General features: G+C 40.6%; 1 protein-coding gene across 2 annotated transcripts in view; it reads left to right on the forward strand.

The window, feature by feature from the left end:
- EGF (epidermal growth factor) overlaps positions 1-19705 on the forward strand; it is an 89104-nt gene extending 69399 nt beyond the window's left edge. The window contains exons 18-24 of one of the 2 annotated variants that reach the window (XM_045799155.2): positions 339-464; positions 3701-3823; positions 5185-5329; positions 10270-10434; positions 13565-13682; positions 16658-16763; positions 18913-19705. In XM_045799155.2, coding sequence (XP_045655111.2) covers positions 339-464; positions 3701-3823; positions 5185-5329; positions 10270-10434; positions 13565-13682; positions 16658-16763; positions 18913-19175 — 1046 coding nt within the window. In that variant the 3' untranslated portion in view covers positions 19176-19705. The remainder of the gene's footprint in view (positions 1-338; positions 465-3700; positions 3824-5184; positions 5330-10269; positions 10435-13564; positions 13683-16657; positions 16764-18912) is intronic. The other variant, XM_087866396.1, reaches the window with a different exon arrangement.
- The last annotated feature ends 3749 nt before the right edge of the window (positions 19706-23454 follow it).

The following is a 23454-nucleotide window of genomic DNA, read 5'->3' on the forward strand; positions in this document are numbered from 1 at the left end:
TAATAAATAGGTTATGCTGGATAGGTTTCCATTTTATATTGAGTGCCTTGAAATTTTAAGTTTGTGATTACTGTAAAAATCTCAGTTTTTATGGTCTGAAACTCTGGCACAATCTGATTTATTTACACATACTTAGCTAAGCAGACACCTAAGCAATCTGTAAAAATTGATTGGGAAGTGAACTTTGTGGCCAAGATGCAGAGTGTGCATTACATTTGCAGACAGTATCTGTAAGCAGCTGAATGATCGTATGCAAGCTTATACTTATTTTTTTCCTATGATTCTCATTTATGCCAGGATTGTCTACCTATTTCACTAGCTCATCATTTTGCCCACAGATATAGATGAATGTGAGACGGGCACCACAGTTTGCCCTCCTACCTCCTCTAAGTGCGTCAATACCGAAGGCGGCTATGTCTGCCGGTGCTCAGAAGGCTACCGAGGCGATGGGATTCACTGTCTTGGTAAGAGAGTGCGTGTGCCAAGGGTGGAGCGTGGAGGCAGGGCTCAGAGGATTGGGAAACACTGTGGGTGTGGTGAGTCGAGAGAAGACAGGATATAATTTAAGTGCCACGCTTGTTAAGACTAAAAGAGAAGTTGCGTGACCTGTTCAAGCTGACGTATCTTGATTCTGGATGAACAGTCAAGTTTGTGCCCTTGTGCTAGGATGGCACTAGTCAGCTTCAAGACCCTGCAGACGTTGTGGGCCCCTCTGCCTTCCTAATTCTTTCTCTGGAGTTTGAGTGATGCCAGTGCCTCAGCAACGCTCCACACCTTGAGCCATCATGGGAGGAGGGGGAGTCGTACAGCATTTTCCTTGTCTCTGGATTTTGCACGAGAGCCGTGGTGAACTGCAGAGTTGATGGAGGCTTGTTGGAAGTCCCTGCTCTGTGCATAAAGGAGAGGAGGAGTGGTTCTGTGAAAGGGCTCATCGGGGGCTCTTGGTAAGTGTCAGTAGATGGGAGATTCAAGCCACTGATGTTTAGATACAAGTGAAGAATGATGAAAACCTCTCTCATAATGACCGTCCTCTGCCAAGATCTGGGTGTGGCTTCTGGGCTGGAGCTCACTCGGTGGTTGTCTTGTACCATGCCAGGTGTCGGGAGCATAGCAGCGCCCTGCAAGTGGGGACCTGCCTGAAGCCATCCTCGCCCAGTGAAGTGCTTACCTGGAGTTTAACAGGGCTTTCACATGTCTCTTCCAGTATTTTCTTTGCCTTCTGAAAACATACAAATCTTATCACGGTGAGGGGCAGATGACCTGATAATAAACTGAAACGATACTGCTCTCTCCCACATGCTGAGGTTAAAGATGAAATGTCAGTCACGACTACCAAGATGATTTTGGATCTGGTTGGTATAAATCAGACCTTTATCAGATTAGTTTTGTGGAGTCCACAGTCATTTGTAAATTCTCTTTTAAGCACATATTTGGCTCTCAGTCAGGAAAATGCCACTGCTCTAATTAACCAGGCTGATAGATAATTTAGACAAACAGGCTTTGTATTTACTTTGAAGAGACAAGAAGGTATACTTTTTGGATGTTTAAACTCATGACACTCTGGATTCTCTGTTACTAACCTACCTCCTTCCAGTAGTGAACATGCAACCGGGTATCAGGCCCAGTCTGCCTAGGGGCAGGGAGTCCTTAGGCCCCCGTGGAAGAATGTGCTTCCTCCTGTTCTCTCCCTCCCTGTCTGTCTCCCCTCCCCACTCCCTCTTCCGCTATCTCTGCTTCTCTCTCCCTCCCTCCTCTCCTTCCTCCTTTCAGATATATGTAGATATAGTGCTTTAAACCATGCCTGGAACATAATAAACGCCGTGTAAAAGTGTTGTTCTTCTTCCTAGAAGTGGTTGTATTTCTTGGCCAAGAGTATGTCTTCGTTTTTGTTTCTTGGAAAAGCTATCTCTGACTCTGAAGGTTCACAGAGATTATAGAAATTTTAGAGATACAGAGACTGCAGGGATACAGAGATTATAGAGATTTCATAGAAATTATAACATGAAGTCAGTAAAAAAAAAAAAAGACTCAATGAGTCATTCAGGATAGCTGCTCAATGTGACAGATGTTTACCTGGCACTTATTAGTGCAAAGACACAGTCCTCCGAAGTGTGAGGAACACCAGAATGATGGAGAAGTAGCTTGCTTGCGAGAAGAGTAGGATCTGAAAGACAGGGAGCTGTGATAAGTGGTGAAGAGGGGTATCCATTATGAGAGAAGTAAAACCTACAATGAAAGTTCCCAACCGGAAGAATGTCTGTTTGAGGTATTAGGAAAGACTTCATGAAGGAAGTATCATGGACCTTGGAGCATGAGTAAATTTTCATTAGGCAGAAATGGGAAGGAATGGGGAGCATTCCAAGCACGGGCATATAACAGGGCTCTTTGGGGATAGAGAATAGCTGAAATGAGCTAAGTAGAGTGTATGTAAACTAGGTTGGCCTTCCTGCTGTGGTTTGGGGATGGGGGACCTGGTGTCTTTTCCTTTTCTTATAAGAACCTCAATCCTATTGGACTAGGGCCTCACTCTTATGACCTCATTTAACTCCAATTACTTCCTTGAAGGCCCCATCTCTAAATATGGTCATACTGGGGGTTAGAGCTGCAACATAGAGATTTTGGGGGAGATACAATTCAGTTCATAACAGGTGGGTTGGATTACATAGGTAGAAGACTAGAAGCTGAAGGTCAGTCATTCGGGTTTTACTTCTACAGACCAGCCCTATCCAGTACAGCTGTAATATACGCTACCTATATAACTTTACATTTTCTAATAGCCACATTACAAAAAGTACAAACAGGTGAAATTAATTTTTATATTTTATTAAATCCAACATATCCAAGATATTAACATTTTAATATGTAATCAATATAAAAATCATTGAGATATTTTATATTCTTTCTTATTTTGGCACTAAGTCTTCAAAATCTGGGAAGTGTTTTACACTTACAGCGTATGTCAGTGTAGACCAGCTGCAGTCCAGGTGCTCACACACACGCATGGTGATGGCTACCATATTGGGCAGCTCAGCTCTAGGCAACAGAGAGCATTTGAGTCAAGTGGTGCAGTGATGGGAGATGTGCTTTAGCGAGTTAATCTGGCATTGGTGTTTAGGAGTGGGGGAGAGAGGGGATGCAGGTAATGTAGTGAGGCTGTTCTTATAGTAATGTAAAATTGGGGAGAAGAAGATTTAAATGCTAGGCTGGTGGTAATTGAGAAAGAAAACAGTGGTAGTTGGGAAATAAAGGGATGACTTAGTTTATATTTACGCAGAAAAAAGGTTTTTATTTGCTATAACATGTACGTCAATGACTGGATGCCTATTTGCAAAAGTTAGGAATGAATCTGTAGGATCTGGTTTTCTAAATGTTGGCCTAGATCTTGTTTACCAATCTCCAGCCTTCCCACTGAACTGCGTGTTGGGATGTCTCCTTTCCTCCCAAGCACTGGGAAAATTATCCAGCCTTATTTCAGGAGTTTAGAACGCCTGAATGGGAGGCAGTTGAGGGGCCCACTGCATCCTTGTGTCCAACGTTCATGATAGAGTTTTTTAATCAAAAAATACAGAGACTCTGAGAGCGTGCAGTGTGGCAGAGGTTGTAGCTGCTCCCCTTCCAGAATGTTGGCTTTTCCAATGATATAACCCTTCGTCCTCCTCTGCACCTCACTTTTCTCTTTCTACTCCTTTGTTTCTGGCAGATATTAATGAGTGCCAATTGGGCATGCACACCTGTGGGGAAAATGCCACCTGTACAAATACGGAGGGGAACTACACCTGCATGTGTGCTGGCAGCCTGTCTGAACCTGGGCGGATATGCGCTGGTAGGTTGGTGGGTGGTCTAGGTTCAAGGAAGGGACTTAATTCTGGAAAATTCTATACCCCAATGTATTTGCTCTAGAGAGTCTAGGAATATTTGATTCAATGGGCTGGTGAGTTTACGTTCCTGATCAGGTGGATGCTAAGCTTGGGGATGCCAAATAGTCCAAGTTTTCTTAATTTAATAGCTTCTGGAAGAAATTCTTTTTTTATTGCTCACAATTCAATAAAGGTGGGAATACAGGTGGTTCTCTTTCACTATGCGACTAATGTCTTAAGTTATAATGTTGATTTCTGGGGCTGCTGGAAAAACTTTGCAGGTCAAGGTAGTTCAGGAAGGATGTCTGGACCCTTAGTATTTTGAATCACTTTTAAAGCTTTTAAAATATTACCTTAAAAAATTAGTATTTCTTGATCTGAATTAGAACTTCGGCTCTTTTTTCTTTCTTTCTTTTTTTAATGTTAACAGTCGCCTTCTGCTTCCTTGAGGCTTTCCCCAAATGGCAGTATCTTCTCACCACCTGCACCCCAGAAGGGGAGCTGGATTCACCCCGACCCTGGAAACCAGGATCGGGAGCTCTTACGCCACCACTCCCAGCAATTTACCTGTCTCAGCTCTGCAAGCAGGAAACAAGAAGGGAAATTTCTGCACTTACTTGGGTCTCTTTTTTTTAACACATTATTTTTCTCAGATAGTTTGCTCTTCTTATAGGTATTGAAAGACTGCTAATATTTATATAGTCAGCTACACACCTAATGTTTTCCTTTTAATAAGCAGAGAACCATTCAATAAAAGGGACGTCACCGCTTTAACATTCCCTCTGTTACGGTAACCTTTCTTTTCTGTCAGATTTGCTAGTCTTGTCTTTGGGGGCTCCCCTCATATTTACACCATTTTTAGAAGAAAGTGTTGTGTGGGAGAAATTTTTGAGGCTTCCAGGATATGGAGGGTAAGGGACTGTGTATTCGTGGGTAGTTTATAAACCATGAAGAGATACTTTTGTTCAGCAAGACCCTCTTAAAGCTAGCTGTCATTTCACATCATTGGTGTGTGCTTGTGGATGACAGGTGGCTTTCATAACGAGACCAGTGACTCGGGATTCATGTGGTAATTTAGAATCTACCATTCTCTTACTTGCCTCCAATACGCTTTATGTCAGAGAATACTGGACCTAAAGAAAGAAGGGCTGGCTTCATGGTGAATGACATGAAGTCTGGTTAGGCAAGTGAAATCTAGAGTTGCTTCTGGTTCTTGTCACTAAAAGACATTAGATCACAAATTGTTCACAGAGACTAGTTCCAGATATTGATCCCTGAAAGACCTAATCACTTCAGAAAGTAAAAGTAACGTCTTTGATTTTTGTAGACTCTACTCCGCCTTCTCATCTCATGGAAGATGGCCGCCATTCTGTGAGAAATAGTTACCGGGAATGCCCCTCATCCTATGAGGGCTACTGCCTCTATAACGGTGTGTGTATGTACATCGAAGCAGTTGACAGATACGCATGCAAGTAAGTCAAGCTTTTGTGACGGCTCAGAGATATGAGATTGCAGTCCGTAACTTTTAGCTAATTCATAACATATCAAGGCGGTTTTTCTGTAATTAGGTTTTTGCCAGGGAAAAACACATAAACACACATATACAAATTTTGTGTGTGTGTGTGTGCACGTCCGTACTGCACCCTCCCTGCCTATCACCCCCCCAGCCCCGAGCTGCCAATGGTAAATACACGTTTAAAGAATTGGTGATTTCCCCTTTTACTTGATGTTACTACTGGTACAGTCTGGGGCTTAAACCTCTCGTTCTGGCTGAACACTTAGGTTTGTGAAAGAATTCCTTAAAACTTTGATTTATTTTCTGCTACATATGTGGAGCACATCCACGATATGTTTCCGACTTTACAAAAGTGTTATAGATACACACTGGACTTCTGACCTTCAGTTTTCTAAACTGGAAAAACAATGATTTTTCTTCAGTTTCTAATAGTTGGTGTTTGCACTTCTGTTGCTCAGTAACAATTGCTGGAAGCAGCCCCTGCTTCTGTTTGTTCCTTTTTTGTCCCCATGACGGTTTCACAGTGGGCACAGTGCACTGAAAAGTAGGTTTGAGGGTGAGCTGAAATTGTAGGTCCTCAGAAAACATTTCCCTTGCAGCAATACCTAGTTCTGCATCAAATTTTACTTTTAATGGATTTCATATTTTCAAGTCAATCAGAGGGAACTGATAGGTCCTGAAAAATAAATAGGTCCCCTGTGGCTAGACTCCTGACTCATTGGTAATTTCCTCTGTGCCTGAGGAAGAAATGATAAGATATTCTGATCCTCATGAATAGATGCTATAAGCTTAAAGGCTTTTATTATTTTATGAATAATAATCAGCAGAAACATAGTCTAAATTGTTAGAAGAACAAGTTGTATTCTGTGACAAAGTGAATGGCCTTGCATTATAAATCATGTCAGCCAGACAAAAGTAATGAAAAATGCTCGTGAATATTAGTGAAAATGACTCAGTTCCCATAGAATTCTACCTTCATGTTCATATTTGCATGCTGTAATTTTCTAACCTAAGATAAATCCAATCTTCACTATAGTTATCCTTGACTTTGATAATAAAAATCAATTTTTTTCCTTGTTCATGGTTCCTTATTATCCAAAATAAGGAAATGATGAAGATAAATGTGCTACTTTATTAGATCATGGTTTCTTTTTCTCTAGGATACTTTAACTTTAGATTATAAGAGACATTACAATAATGTGAAGGGTACTTCACAATTACGAATTGCATTTAGTACATTATTTTCATTTGACCTGATAGCATCAATTCATTAAATGATTTATGAACTCTTTAGTACACCGCTTTTCTTTCTGTCATTAAATCCTGATGAAAATATCTTATTCCCTGATAATGTTTTAAACATGAGTTGCTACAAAATGACAATTATACTAGAGATAACACTCACATTTAAGGACCTTTAATCAAAAGCAATATTTAAAATATCACCAGAGGTCCCATTAATCTAGATCATAACTTTGTTTTTGAATTCTACATTTAATAAAAGTGTGGCTTAATCAGACATTCAACCCTTTCCTCCTTTTGCCTCGATGACCTCATCTTGTATTTTTAAAATTCTATAATAACACATCTCTACAAGTGCTCACCACTCTAACTTTTATTAGAAACACTTCAACGGTATCATTCTGCAGAGTGTTCTTAATACCGTGAGAAGGTTTATAAAGGGCTGCTCTTCTTGCTCGAGGGCAATGGAAGCTCTGCTCAGATACAGAGATACCCCTGGCTGCCTGGGGTGCAGAGGGTGTGAGAACTGAAGTCTCCACACCCCATGTCTTCCTCAAAGGTTCCCTGGCCTGGAGATTCTCAGAAGACCAAGCTTCCTGAGCTAAGAGGAGGGAGGTCCTCATTCATTCTGGTTTGGCTTTGAACCAACCCACATGCTTCTGGCCAGGTCTTCTTGAGACCAAGCTGCCCCAGCACCAGTGCTGTGAAATGTTTCATGAAAAAAGAGTTGTGTGGTCAAATCAGTCTGAGAAATGCTACATACTCTAGCCCTCGGTTCTTGATCATAGTACAGCACAATGTGAAAAGTCTTGTTGACCTTTCTTTAGTCCAGAATTTCTTAAAATTATTTGACCAAATAAACTCAGATTTGAATAATTTATCTGAATAAAAAACTCCAGAAATCTTTTGCTTGTTTAACAGAACTAATTAATAACCCGAAGAACTAGTAGTGGGGGGCCCATCCATGTGAAATGCTGGCCAACTGCCTTGGGCCATAGATTGCTGTTGCTCCCCAGGACTCTTGCCCATGTAATTAGCATATTCCTTGAGACTGTAAAGTCTCTGAGATTAACATCCAACAGCTTGAAAGTGGCTGCTAGGCATTGTTTGTAAATGACTATAACCAAAGATAGCTAGCATCAAAACAGTATTGAGGAAAGCCTGGAATAACTTGATGGTCCTTTATACTTCCTACACTCAGATCCTGTCATCTCCTTCATGATCCGTTCTAGAAGAATAGCTTTTTGGAGGTGCACAGAGTTGAAAATCCTTTTTGGAAGTAGCTCTATGTAGCAGAAAGAACACGGGCTTTGAAATCAGAAAACCATTTGGATCAAACCTGCCATTCACTGGCTAAAAGCAAAAAAACAAAAGATAACAAGTATTGGCAAGGATGTGGAGAAAAAGGCACCCTCATACACTGTTGGTGGAAATATAAATTGATGCAGCCACTGTGGAAAACTGTATGGAATTTCCTCAAAAAATTAAAAATAGAAATACCATATGATCCAATAATTCTATTGGGTATTTACCCAAAGAAAAGGAAAACATTAATTTAAAAAGATATTTGCGCCCCTATGTTTATTGCAGAATTATTTACAATAGCCTAGGTATAGAAGCAACTGAAGTGTCCATTGATACATGAATGGATTAGGAAGGTGTGTTGTGTGTGTGTGTGTATGCATGTGTGTGATGGAATATTATGCAGCCACAAAAAGGATGAGATGTGCCATTTGAGACAACATGGATGGACCTAGAATGTATTATGCTAAGTGAAATAAGTCAGACTGAAAAAGACAAATACCATATAATTTCACTTCTATTGGAATCTGAAAAAAATGAATAAACAAACCAAGGCAGAACCAGACCTGTAAATACAGAGAACAAACTGATGGGTGCCAGAGGGGCGGGGGATGGGGGGCTAGGTAAAATGAGTGAAGGGAAGGGAGATATTGGCTTCCAGTTATGGAATGAGTAAGTCATGGACATAAAAGGCATAGCATAAGGGCTATAGTCATTGATATTGTAATAGTGATATATGGGGACAGATGGCAGCTACACTTGTGGTGAGCAAAGCATAATGTATAAACATGTCAAATTGTTATGTTGTACTCCTGAAACTAAGCGTAACATTGTGTGTCAGCTATATTCAACCAACCAACCAGCCAACCAACCAACCAAATCCCTGCCATTCACCAGCTGTATGACCTGGTACAAATTACTTAACTCCTTTGAGCCTCACTTTTCTCATCTGTAAAATGGGAATCTGCTATTGAAAGTAAAATGAGTGAAAGTGCCTAGCATAGCAGTCAGATACATAGGGTGCTTAACAAATGCAGTCAGATACATAGGGTGCTTAACAAATGCTAGTTTCATTCTTTCTCTCTCTCTCTCTTTCTTTAAGGATTTTATTTATTTGACAGAGAGAGAGAGACAGCCAGCGAGAGAAGGAACACAAGCAGGGGGAGTGGGAGAGGAAGAAGCAGGCTCCCAGCAGAGCAGGGAGCCTGATGCGGGGCTTGATCTCAGGACCCTGGGATCATGCCCTGAGCCGAAGGCAGACGCTTAACGACTGAGCCACCCAGGCGCCCCCATTCTTCCTCTCTCTTAAAGTGACTTTCCAGTGCTCTTATGACCAACTCAAGGTAGAAGTGGGATTAGGATCTAGATCTTCTGCAGCTTCATCTCATGCTTTTTTCTTGCTCTCTCTTCCCACCATGAGGACCAGTATCAATTCCCTGGGCATTCATTCCTTCAGGTCCTTTTGGAATGAGGTGCGGATAGATAGCTGACCCAGTGCTGAGCGGGGAGGAAATTCCTAACAAGTGAGCAGCTCAAAATGTTTAATAGGTTCTTTTTGAAGTTTATGCTCCTGTGAAGAGTAGTAGAACACGGTTGTACCCCAGATTGCATACTTTCTGGAAGTCGACGTTCCCAGTAGATGGCAGCATTGTTTCATTTACTTTAACTACAAGTTCACAGGCGGTGTTGGTGGCTGGTAATGCTAGTTACAGTTTCACTAATGAAACACCATGAAAGCCCCTTTTCTTCCGTTTAGTTTTTTCTCCCTTGAAGAAAGTACGCAAATGTTCATGTGCCGCCACTGAGACCTTTTCTCTTGGGTCAGTGGTGAATTTTTTAAAAAGAAAGAAAACGTTTCCTTGGCTGGCTAGGCTGTACTTCCTGTTCAGAGACTGCACACATTCTTTTGTAAGCCTGGTCTCAAGTGAGGGACTCTGCCTTCAAATTCTTCCTTCCTTTGACCTATACTCTCTGCAATCTGGCCAAACATTTGTTCACAAACTCTCTTGGCTCTCAGGGCAGAGTTGCTTTGTGTTGGTCTTGAAGTTAGCTCCTCAGGATTTTAGCCCAACAGAAGCTGATCTTTAATCAATGTTCTGCAATGCCTTATAGAGGTGGTATGCAAATAATCCCTCATCAGTCCCAGGGCAAACAGACCAAAGGGGAAGTCCATGCTGCATTAACTTGTAAATCAGAGTGCTTTCAACTGACCCCTGATGGATTTTCCATATGCTTCTAAAGAGCTGAGTCTGGAAACACAGAGGTTGAAAGACAGCAGGATATAGAATCTGAAAATATATAAGCATTCTTGGCCGGGGCTTAGGGCTGACCTCTGTTTGTGTGTTGTTACAGCTGTGTCTTTGGCTACGTCGGGGAGCGATGTCAGCACCGAGACTTGACGTGGGAACTGCGCCACGCTGGCCAGGGGAGGCAGTGGCAAGTCACCGTGGTGGCTGTCTGCGTGGTGGGGCTCGTCCTGCTGCTGCTGCTGGGGCTGTGGGGCGCCCACTGCTACAGGTGGCCTTGTCTTTCCGTTGGCACTTTCAGCCTCTCTCTAGCACCTCCCAAGGGAACGCCTGCCTTCTCCAGATGAACTTTTTCTACACACTTGCTACATTTGTTTAAAAGGGGGAATAACAGTAAAAGAAAAAAAGAAATGGCTGAGGATTTCACTGCTCTAAAGCATCAGTGGTTTTACTTTTCCTTGTTCCGTTCCAGTCTTTGTCAGTATATCTACATCGTTAATGGGGTTGTTGTTGAGCATAATGCATTTTTATATTCCACTTTTTTTTTTCTCTTACGCATCACCTGCTCGCCCCCTAGGCTGCATAATTAATTTTGCGGGGCTGCCTTCCACTCAGTCAATTTCCTGCAAAGTATTAACTTCTGTTCAAGAGAATCAGTATTTTCCCTCACTTGGAAGGTCCCTGGGGTTTGTGTTTTCAGTAATTTCAAAAGTAAAAGTTAAAAACTGTGGAGCAAAAATATTTATACACTTAATTAAAAAAAATAATACTACATTAAGGTGAAGGGATCATTTTCCATTTTCTTGAAAAGGACTTCATCTTCCACGATCATCGATGTTGAAAAGCGTTTTATGTACTGTTACAGTTTGTGCTGTATGAAATAATTGAGCCATAACACTTTTGGGCAGAAGCAAACTTTGTAGAATTACCTAATTCAATTTGATCATTTTAATCCTGAAGAACCTATGACCCACTTAACTAATGGCCCCAGTTCTCTGGGAATGTAGGGAATACTTATACCATCATCTGCTGGTGAAAATCCAACCGCATTTACCAGGCAACCCAACCACTCAGGTGGCAAGTGTCATGTATTATGGAGAGTTTCAGCATTTCATCCAAGATGTGCTTGTTTGAGATCCTGCTGTATCTTAGCGTTGCTGTTAAGAGCATGGGCTCTAGAATCAGACTACACACACAAGTCTCAGTCATGCTTAAGTAACATCAGGCATGTTATCTAACCCTAGTATTCATTAATTTCCTTTGCTATAAAATGGGAATAAGGAATAGTACTTACTTCAATAGTTATTGTAAAATTAATTGAGTTAATTCAAGAGTTTAGTGTAGAACTGGCATACAGGACTTAATAAACGCTATGTTATCATGATGATTTTTTATGAGCTGTAATCTTCCCCCCAAGAGTAACATGTTATGAACCCTTTTACATCTTGAGAGACAAGGTTTCTCAAGCACAAACTTGACATTTTTTAATTCAGAGGTCCAACAGTAACCATTTCACTTTTTAGCCTGGTATTGGATTTGTAGGAAGAATATTAAATAATCAAGATTTATCCCATTGGACAGAATGCCAAAAGAAAAGTAGATGCTTGGGAAATAGTGTAGAAAATATGGAAGCAAGAAGTTCAAGTTCATGTGTGCCATAATTATTATTTTTTCTTATTCTGTGGGTTATGACATAGTAAATAAGTTTTATATTCTGTTGATGTTCTTCAGAGGTCTGGATTGAAAGCTCATGTCAGATTGCTGACCTTTTGGACTTAGAATTCAAAGACCAGCTCAGCGGGTTAGGGTAGACTTTATATACAAATAAGAACATTTTTAGCTTCTGGCTGCCATGTATCTAAAATCAAAATTGATAAGAGCTATTTCTTCAAAAAGAAAACTCATCAGAACTCTTTCTAGCTTATCCCCCTGCAAATTTTCAGCTCTGTGTTTGACTGCATTCAAGTACTTTGATATATTGATTCTGAGAAGATCAAATTAAAACTGCTAGTTTAAATATTGCCATGTCACTAAAGTATACCAATAAATACAGCTCTAGCCTTCAGTTTTTAAGTTAGGTGTTTTGGATGATTTTCTTCAAAGAGTTAGAATCAGTTACTTCCTCCTTTTGCATCAATCCTTGCCTGTCTTGGCTAGATTGAGCATTTGACACTGTGTCTTACGTATCTTTCGAGACTGTGGAATGAAGCAATTTTTAAAATGTCACATTATTTCTTCATAAAACTTGATTTATTGGAAGGACCCATTTGTAAGAAAATCCACAGGAAGTATTCTGTCACAAACTGTAACTTTGTTATTTTGCAACTTGGAACTCTTTCTTTTAGCCACTTGATTCAATATCTTCCCTGATGCCTTTGATTAAAAACAGTAACAACCCGTACCACCTCTCAGTACCACCCGTTGCAAAGAGTCACAGTTGCTAGAATGGTTTTCAGAGCAGCGCTTATCTTCCTTACTTACCCTTGGTCAGGTGTCCAGGCAGGCCCATCTGACAGCGGGTCACACTCCAGAGGGACTCAGCTGCCACCTGTCCAAGACAGCAGCACTGTTTTGAAATCTTGAGGCTGCCTAGTGATCTTCACTACCATGTTTCCTTCATTGCCTTCCCTTAAATGGTTTTTCTTTTCTTTTTTTTTAAGATTTTTTTTTTTTTTATTCGACAGAGAGAGACAGCCAGCGAGAGAGGGAACGCAAGCAGGGGGAGTGGGAGAGGAAGAAGCAGGCTCCCAGTAGAGGAGCCCGATGTGGGGCTCGATCCCAGAATGCTGGGATCACGCCCTGAGCCGAAGGCAGACGCTTAATGACTGCACCACCCAAGCGCCCCCCCTTAAATGGTTTTTCAATACATGATATACCCATCTCTCTCCCTCTAGAGGCTACTGCTCTGGGGATGGGGATCCCAGCTTAATATTAGATCTCCCTCCCTTTATCCCCCTTCCTCTCAGTGCATGACACCATGCCTTCTATAGACTTTGTGCTTCCTATTTGTCAAACAAATAAATATTTATAAAGCTAGATTTGGAGGCAAGAGACCTATTCTATTTCCTAGCTGGGCAACTATGAGATAGTATTTTCTTGGGTCCTCCTCTCTGTGTGTTCTTGCATCTGATGCCTTTGAGCAGGAGAGGGCACCAAACTAGTGGGAGGAGACCAGGTATTTCACAGAACCTTGGAAAAAGTGAAATATCTGGACAGTTCTGCGGAAAAGAATGCCTTCTAAAACCCAAAGTTATGCTCCTAGTTTTCTTAATATTTCTTCTCTCTCAGACATTTTAAGTACCTACATTTCGGTGGCAAAAGCAGTTGTCCCTGACCATCATTGAGTGGGCTACTGATTGTGTTTTGGTTTGAAATTGTCTCACATTTTGGCTTTATTGCAGGACTAAGAAGCTGCCATCAAAAAATTTAAAGAATCCTTACGAAGAGTCAAGCAGAGAAGTTAGCAGTAGCAGGCCTACAGACAGCGATGCCAGGATGGCCTCTTGTCCCCAGCCTTGGGTAATGTGACCAAAGTAGAAGTAAGAAATTGGCTTCATATGGACCCCAGTTCATTTTTTCTCATTATTTTTTTTTTCTGCCCCGTAGCTTCTTCTTATAACTTACATTTGATGGGTTATGTGAAAAGTCTTTCCCAATTTTTAGGTAGTCTCTTTCAAACGGATGTCTTAAAAGCCCGAGATTATGCTCTACTTTTCTTTCTTTTTTTCCCCTTGTGATTTTTCCTGTAGCTGTTTGTTTGTTTATTAATTTATTTTATTGAAATATAATTGATGCTCTAACTTTCTTAAGATCTCTTTTCTTCACATACATTTTAAATCCCTAAATTTCAGCATCAAAATAGTTGCCAGATATAGCAAATAAAAATACAAGCTGCCTAGTTAAATTCATACTTATAGTGCATGTGAAATTTAAATTCAAATTTAACTGGGTGTCTTATATTTTGTCTGGCAAACCTATACATTTTCCAAAAAGCGCAGTGATTGGGGAAGTTCAAAATGCTTCATAAATTACCCACTTCAGTAACTGATCTTGAAACCACATAGGGGGAGCTTGGGCTAGGCTAAGCTCCTTTGAAACTGTTGGAATTTCCATTTCCAGACACCTGGCAGGCACAACTTGAGTGGCTAAGTGTGTACTGCTGGTATTATGTGTGGCATGCATTGCAGAAGAGGCTGGAATATATGGCAGATCCACGGGGGATTGAAACCTGTGGGCAAATAGGGAAAAGGTTATTAGGAAGATGTTTTGGAGGAGCAGAGGCAGCATTTGTCTCCTTCCCCACCCCCACCCCCCACTTCCCCACCGCCCTGCCTCCACTCACGGTGCTTTCCCAGAGAGTAGCTTCCCCTGTGGCCATGCTTCTACCTCAGAGGTGATCACTGATCCTGCCTCTTAGAGGCATTCCGTGTATACTGAATGAAACTTAACTGATGAAGCTTAAACTACAAAACTTAAGATATAAAAATCAAATAAGTAATGTGAAGTCTAGCCTGACGTGCCTACTAATCAGCTGTCTTACTCTTCAGCACGTCACTTAACTGTTTCCTCTTCAGGACACTGAGGAGTTTGGATTAGATGACTCCTGAGGTCCCTTCTGTACCTTCGGATTCCATAAGTGTGTGCTCCTGGGTGGATTTACCTAGAGAGCGTCCTCAGTTCTTTGAGCCCTCATGACTGTGTGGACTTCTAAATGACCTGTATTGCACCTGTGGGGCTATTGGGTGTTTCATTAAGGTTTTGGGTAGCAAGTTTAATTCATGTTATTGAAATCATGGAAAGGAGGGAGAAACAATCTGTATCTAGTTTAAAAAAAAAAAAATCAGGGGTGCCTGAGTGGCTCAGTCATTAAGCGTCTGCCTTCGGCTCAGGGCGTGATCCCGGCATTCTGGGATCGAGCCCCACATCAGGCTCCTCTGCTGAGAGCCTGCTACTCCCTCTCCCACTCCCCCTACCGTGTTCCCTCTCTCTCTGTCAAATAAATAAAATCTTTTAAAAAAAAATCAAAAACACTTGCCACTGTCATTAGCAGCGTGTTGGCTCAGAGCCATGGTAGGAGGCTTTGGGCTTCTGAGCTCAGTCCCCCAGCTGTCATGGCTGTCCACCGTGATTGTCACCCACACCAGCTACTGCTGCAGAGATCAGTGGGAGTGGGAGAGAGCCAAGCATCTGAACTAGCAGGAGAAGCAAGAGAACGGAATGTGGTTCCATCAGCTGCCTTCCCCGTCTCAGTCCAGAATTCTAGGTCCTATGTTCTTCTGGCAGAAAAACATATGGCTGGAAAATTTGCAGTGCAGAGGGCTGGATTTTGACTTTTGTCAGAAATAATGGTATGTGCCCTGAAACAGTGGGTCGTGTATTGATTTGGCAGTATGTTGCTGCAGGGAGACCATTAATGAAGAGAAAGCAGTGAAGGATAATTAGCATCATGGAAAATAAGAAAATGAAAACACAGGTTCATGGGATTCGCCAGCATTTCTCTCCCTAATTGACTCCAGTCATTATTCTTCCTACACTTTTCTCAAAGAGAAATACGAGCAGGGAGGGTTTTGTTTTTTGTTTTGTTTTTTTTAATTCCCTTTTCCTTATTGTATTTCTGAGTTATGGGCTCCTCCTGTGGAGGGCCCATTTCTGAACCAACAGAGAGCATGATCAGCTAAAATCTTGGGGCAGCCCCTCTGCTGGGTTACTGACTGGTGAGGAGGGACTTTGCAAATTGCTCTCTTTGTCCTAGGGCATGAGATAACTTATAGCATTGATCTATTTTTTTCATTGATCTATTTTAATATCGAATCTGTCTTGTGTGAATGTGGGCCAGTGAGCTCTGGTCAGCCTGCATTGCAAGTGCCCAATCAATCGTGGGTAACACAGTAAGGACAAAAATAATTTATTTTTTTGACCAAAGAGAAATGCTGAATCTTTCTGGGCCTGCCTTGTAGAATTCTTGTTCCTAAGGGGTTCAACTATGAAAAAGCATTTGGTGGGTCCCTGCAAAATAGTAGTTCTACTATTAGTTGTAATTACCCATTAATGACCCCAAATTACTCAGAACTTCGTAGCGTGTTTAAATGAATTTTATTAACATGCACACACATATTTGAAAAGTTGGAGCACATACATGTATGAGGTCTTATTTGGTCTTTGGGCAATGCTTTGAACACTTAGGGATTCTTGGATTGCTTAAAGTGAAACAGTGGGATCCTTTGGATCCATGACCCAAAAGTGGGGATTCCAGAATTGGAATAGATTCTTCAGTAAAGATATTGGTGATGCCTAGTTTCCTTAATCGACATAAGGCTCCTGATTGAAAACTGAATCTTTCATTAGCAAGAGAGAGAAATTTGACAGGGTCTTTCTTTCAACCTTCCATTTGATGAACATAATGAAGCCATAAACTTTGGTTTCATGTATGTTGAGATAATTGAGGAATTACAGCGATGTCCTCTCTCTCCCTCCTTCCGTTATGTTCTCTGCAGTTTGTGGTGATAAAGGAACACCAAAATCTCAGGAATGGAAGTCAACCTACGGCTGTCAAGGACGGTGAGGTAGCAGATGTTAGCCAGTCCTCCTCTCTGGAGCCAGGTGAGTGGCTATCTTTACCTGGATCCTGAATGTTTTCCCAGGTGTGAAAATCTCATGGAAGCACAGACACAAGAGTTAAACTATGTATAAGCTATGTGACCAGCTGGGCTGTATTGAAATGCCATAGCACCTTAGAGAACTGTATTTGGATTGGATTCTTATCTTGCATGATGTTACCATGTTCGCTCAAAACTCTGTTCACATACCAGTCTGTTAGATCTCTCTGAGCAAGCACACAATGAGTGACTCTTTCTTTTGAATTTGGTTGGGTTTTGGGGTCATTCTTGGGGTTTGGGATCTGTATGGTAGCTGTAGGTATAGTTCTGGTGAAGTTGTAAATGGCTCTAAGAAAATGTGTTCCGTGTCCTAGAAGGAAGGTTCCTGTGAATTTAAGTTGATCTGGGGGTCCCCCTGTGGATTTGGGAGTGTTCACGTCTTATCAGAGGCCATCCCTCAGCCAGATGCCTGGCCATCTATGAAGTCCATTCAGGCTGCTAGGAGAGGGTCCATAAAATCAACCCAGGTTCTCAGGCTGCTCTGGAACTCAGTCTGCTTCAGGTGAAAATGGAATTAGATACCCTTTAACATAATACTTTTGACAAGAGTTGCATGATTGATAAACAACTTGGGGCTCAGATGTCAGTTTTATTTCATAACTCAGAGGACAAGGTTGAACACGTTTTGAATCATAAGCTGTTAGGAAGTTTCAAAGAAACTTTGAACCAACAAAAACCAGTTTCTCGGGACACCTGGGTGGCTCAGTCGGTTAAGCTTCTGCCTTCAGCTCAGGTCATGATCCCAGGGTACTGGGATCGAGTCCTGCATTGGGTTCCTTGCTCAGTGGGGAGACTGCATCTCCCTCCGCCTGCCTCTCATCCTGCCTGTGCTCTTTCTCTCTGACAAATAAATAAATAAAATCTTTAACAACAACAACAACAACAACAACAACAACAACAACAACAACAACAAAACAGTTTCTCTGCTGAGAGGGGCTTCAGCTCTGCCTATATTTTCTGATGTTTGTCCTTTGTAAATATGCTTGTTGCCTCTTCAGATTTCCTTGTAGAGAGAACATAGGATTCTTGTTTTGAAAAACTCACTCTACATCTGTCTCGTATGTGTATCGCCATGTAGCCCAAATTCAGTAGAACTTTTTTTTCCTTGACAAAGGCCTTGGATCTTAAGGTACACTTAAGAGTTGAATATTAAAACAACAATAAATATAGTTTCATATGTGAATTGTTACCAGTGTTGTTACCTGCATAATGAAAACATTTGGCATTTTCAAAAGTTGCTTGGGTTTTGTTGTTAATACTAACATTATTAGAAAGTAATAGAATATCTTATAATTACATACTAGTTTTTCCTGAGGAGCTAAAAGCACATAATTCTTTGTTACAAAAGTAATTAAGTGTAGAGGTACATATAATTTTTCCAGTTAATCAGTAGCACAATGATTTGACCAAGGTGTGGTTAAACTCAGAAAATAACTAAGGACTTAGCTGAGTACACAGGAAAAGATTAGACTATCTCCCTTTTCGCTCACTCTACTACAGTTTGACTCATTCTCTGTGGGCCATTCATAAAACTGTCTCCCAATCTGAGTGATCACCCCCCCATCATGGCCAGCTGTGTCATAAAATGCGTGAGGTGAAAGTGCACAAAGAGACCCAAAGTAGGGAAAGAGAATGGAGGAGATAAAAGATAGAGATTGGCTCTGAGCCAATTCCTTCTCTGCTCCTGGAAAACCCGTTAAAGCACAGGTTGTACTAGTGGTCATCCATGGAACCATAGTCACCGACCTCAGCCAACATGAGTCGGTGCAGGTTAAGTTAGCATCGTGCTACAGGCAGAGTGCCACGGTAGGGAACAGGCGTGTAAGTGCACTGAAAACCTGAGCTCTGTTCTCAAGTCTCCCAGAAGGGGAGAGAAGTGCACAAAGTCAAAGAGGAATGTCAGGTAGCATAGCCTTTGAATCATCTCATCCAACCAAGACTACTTTTTTAGAAACTGGGTCCACATAGTCTGAGAATGGATTGTTTCTGTGTCTTGTCTGTCAGGCCTACTCTCCAATCACTATTATTAGGACTTCTCTTGCTGGACATTGTGAATGATGTGAATCCTCAAGTTTCTTTTTCCTTCTGTACAGGCTCAGTGCAACAGACGTCATGGAGAAATGAACCCCAGGTGTCTATGGGCGCAGAGCAAGGCTGCCACCCTCCACCATCCAGTGATAGAGGCTCTGGTCCCCAGGCAATGGAGCAGAGCTTTCCTCTCCCCTCCTATGGGGCACGGCCCATTGCTTTGGGGATCGAGAAGCCCCATTCTCTCCTGTCAGGTAACCCTTATGGCAACAAAGGGCCCCAGATCCACCACACCAAAAGAAGCGGACTTGGTGAAAACTGGAATTAAAAGGAAGGTCAAAAACTATAAACTGTATCGATAGACGGTAATACTTCATTTCAAAGAGTAGAGGGAAAATGCAGATTTTGGTGCCACAATCTCCAGAACTAATCACCCACTCAGGGTCCTGGAGACAAATAGGGAGTCATGCTTTTGTTTCTTCCTTCAAGCAGTTCCACTGCAGATTTTCAAGTAAGAGTAACTGGGAGAATCACTAGGTAACTCATTAGAAACCAAAGCACAGTATTACTTTGTAAACTGTGTTGTCTTCAATAGTCAGTACAGATGGGTACTTTGTTCTCTGCAGCCCCAGAAGAAATTGGATTAACGCATGCAACCGCACTGGTTTGGTCAGTTGTAAGATAATTCCTTTTATCTGGGCAGAACATTTAGCTCAATCTCATAAAATGATTAGAATATTAAAATTGCTGATACGATACATTGTGGGCATTTAACCTAGCACTGGTGTGGTCCATGCTGGTAATTTCACAGAATGAATTTTGATAAATTAATCAAAAATGTATTAACTTAGAACCTGATCTCTCCAGAATTAGTTGGCTTATTTTTTCTATTTTAAAATCTTTGAATGAAAACATTTTTATTTTATAAAAAATTACCCAAGAGACATCAGTGTTTCTCAAGCATTACTATCCTTTCCCCACAGAATTTTGTAAAATGAAAATGGTAAATTTTCCTTTCATGTGTTGGCACCAAATTTTTACTTATTTTCAAATATGAGATTGCAAGCAAATTTCCAGATTTATTTTCATTTTAAACAATTGATCTCTTCGAATTATTTAAATAAAATCACTATAAAACATAAACATTTCTTGTATTCCTGGTTAAGTAATAAATTATAGTTTAAGGGGTAATAGAGTTGAACCAAAGTGATTTGCCAAAGTGATTGTCAAATCTTCCTATTGTTACACTTCTAAAAATAATTTTGAAATCTGTTGTTGTAACTTTATAAAGTAAAACTTCCTAAGGTGTTCTAATTAAATCTTATTCTTGTAGCTAAGATGTTGTTATTACAAATTATACAACCTAATACAGTAAGCGTAGACTTTGGATTATTCAGTTTATATATAGCTAGTCCCTTCGCTTATCTTTTCTTGCATTTTTCTTCAACTCCTTAGACTTTGGTTAGACCAGAATTCAGCATAAAAAGGAGTTGAAGCACATATCTTCAAGTAGATACTTAGAAATTTTGGTAAAGATTTAGTGGTGAGGAGGATAACTTAGACAGTTATTCAGTATAACCCCTTTTCCAGATTTATATAAATACAGATTTTTCTGTATTCTGTATAAAGTTTTGCTTTGACAGTTGATACACTGAAGTATCAGAAGATCTATTTTTTTTCTTCTAATAAGTGAAATGACCTCAGAAAACAGTACTCAGAATATTCCCAACTATGGGGAAATTATATTCCGAAGCGTGAATCTTTTTTCTCCTTCTCCCAAAGTGAGCATTTCTAAAGCTTTCAGGGTGTAGATTATACCATTTTTTAAAATTTTACTACCTCTTTCTTTTAGAATTTCAATGATAACTAAAGAGATTACATGAGACCACAGTAGCTCATAATGTAACATCATCTTTGAACCAGATAATCCCTATTTCCTTCAAGCCTTGCAATGAATCTGATACCTCATAAATTGGGACCATGTTAAATCCCAAACCAGGCTGTAACACTGGCTCCCTGGTCAGATTAAAGAAGGAACGTACTTTGCGTTCTATAATCAACAAGTCACCGTGAAGAGATAGCTTCCTTGTGGTTCCACGTTTCTACCAGAAATATCCTCCTTTAAAAATTTATTTTTAGGAAAGAGGATTTTCATTTGAGATCTTTGATTTGCATTTTTTCCAGACTGAATATTTTTATTTCCTAACTCTCACGGTCTTATTGGGCACACGCCTGATTGTGGTTCTATTTGACTACATGTTACCTACTACATATGAAATGAGCATTCTGCCCTCTTCTAACATCTAATGAAGCCTTAGGGCACTGTATTCTTTTAAAACAAGTTCCACATATTAACCTTGATTTCCAGCTCATGTTCTTTTCATGTGAATAAATGATTATTGTGTGATAATCAAAAATGTGTTAAAAGCACTAAATAATAAATCCTTAAAAATAATTTTGGGAGAAAAGGAAAATACCTAGTCATTTTAAGTAGCTGTGACAGGCAAGATGTTATATTTTGCTTTGTTTTACTTTTTCTTTCTTTTTTAAAAGTCTTTAAATGAGAAACCCTAGTTCCATGCATTGTTTCAACCTCAGCTCTTCAAAGTTAGACATGCCTGAGGCAGAGAATCCTTTCCCATTTAGAACTTCATAGGACATCTGTAGCTAGTGGCCATATGCTAGCCACAACATAGCTCCATAGGAAAATACGTGGCAGACATTTAGTACCATGTTAATCATGCACACATCTGAAACAGAGGCATCTAAATTATAAAACAGGGAAATTTCCTAGCTGGTGGTCATATTTTTTTTCTTCTACAGTGAATATTTCTCTGACATGATTCAGTTTCTGATGGCCCAGAAGAAAATTAAGATGTACTGCTCTCAACAATTAAGCCTTCAGGATGCATTCTTCTATGCATTCTAACTAACTATGTTAGTTAACACAGTGTTATGTTAGTTTCAGGTGTACAGTATAGTGATTCAACACTTCCTTACAACACCCAGTGCTCATCGCAGCAGGCGCCCTCCTTAATCCCCATCACCTATTTCACCCGTCCCCCCCGACCACCTCCCCTCTGGTAACCATCACTTTGTTCTCTATAGATAAGAGTCTGTTTCTTAGTCTGCCTCTCTTTCTTTTGTCCCCTGTGCTCATTTGTTTTGTTTCTTAAATTCCACATATGAAAGAAATATAGTATTTGTCTTTCTCTATCTGACTTATTTCACATAGCATTATACTCTCTAGCTTCATCCATGTCATTGCAAATGCAAGATTTCGTTCTTTTTATGGCTGAATAACATTCCATTGTGTATATATATACCATATCTTCTTTATCCATCTATCAGTTGATGGACAGTTGGACTGCTTCCATAGTTTGGTCGTTATAACTAATGCTGCAATAAACGTTGGGATGCATGTTTTTGTATTCTTTGGATAAATCCCTAGTAGTGCAATTGCTGGGTCGTAGGGTAGCTCTATTTTTAACTTTTTGAGGAATCTCCGTACTATTTTCCACAGTGGCTGCACCAGTTTGCATTCCCTCTAACAGTGCAAGAGTGTTCCTTTTTCTCCACATCCTCACCAACACCTGTTGTTTCTTGTGTTATTGATTTTAGCCATCCCGACAGGTGTGAGGTGGTATCTCATTGTAGATTTGATTTGTTGGCCATCTGTAAATCTTTTTTGGAGAAATGTCTGTTCATGTCTTCTGCCCAGTTTTTTAAATGGATTATTTGTTTTAAGGGTGTTGAGTTTTATAACTTCTTTTTGTATTTTGGATACTAACCCCTTATCAGATGTGTCATTTACAAATATCTTCTCCTATTCCATAGGTGGCCTTTTAGTTTTCTTGATTGTTTCCTTTGCTGTGCAGAAGCTTTTTATTTTGCTGTAGTCCCAATAGTTTATTTTTGCTGTTGTTTCCCTTGCCTCAGGAGACATATCTCGAAAGCAGTTGCTACAGCCAGTGTCAGAGATCTTACTGCCTGTGTCTTTTTTTTTTATTTTAATGATATCTTAGTCACCATACAGTACCTCATTAGTTTTTGATGTAGTGTTCCATGATTTATTGTTTGCTTATGACACCTGGTGCTCCATGCAATACGTGCCCTCCTTAATACCCTTCACCGGGCTAACCCATCCCCTCACCCCCCTCCCCTCTAAAACCCTCAGTTTGTTTCCCAGAGTCCATAGTCTCTCATGGTTTATCCCCCCTCTGTTTCCCACCCCCCTTCGTTTTTTCCTGCCTTCTCCTAATGATCTCCCTGCTATCCCTTATGTTCCACAAATAAGTGGAACCATATGATAATTGTCTTTCTCTGCTTGACTTATTTCACTTAGCATAATCTCCTCTAGTTCCATCCATGCTGATGCAAATGTTGGGTAATCATTCTTTCTGATGGCTGAGTAATATTCCATTGTATAAATGAACCACATCTTCTTTATCCATTCATCTGTTGAAGGACATCTCGGCTTCTTCCACAGTTTGGCTATTGTGGACATTGGGGCTGTGAACATTGGGGTGCATGTGCCCCTTCTTTTCACTACATCTGTATCTTTGGGGTAAATACCCAGTAGTGCAATTGCTGGGTCATAGGGTAAC

This window comes from Ursus americanus, chromosome 13 (assembly GCF_024610735.1).
Source record: "Ursus americanus isolate L20-20 chromosome 13, mUrsAme1.1.p, whole genome shotgun sequence".
NCBI classification, from domain to species: domain Eukaryota; kingdom Metazoa; phylum Chordata; class Mammalia; order Carnivora; family Ursidae; genus Ursus; species Ursus americanus.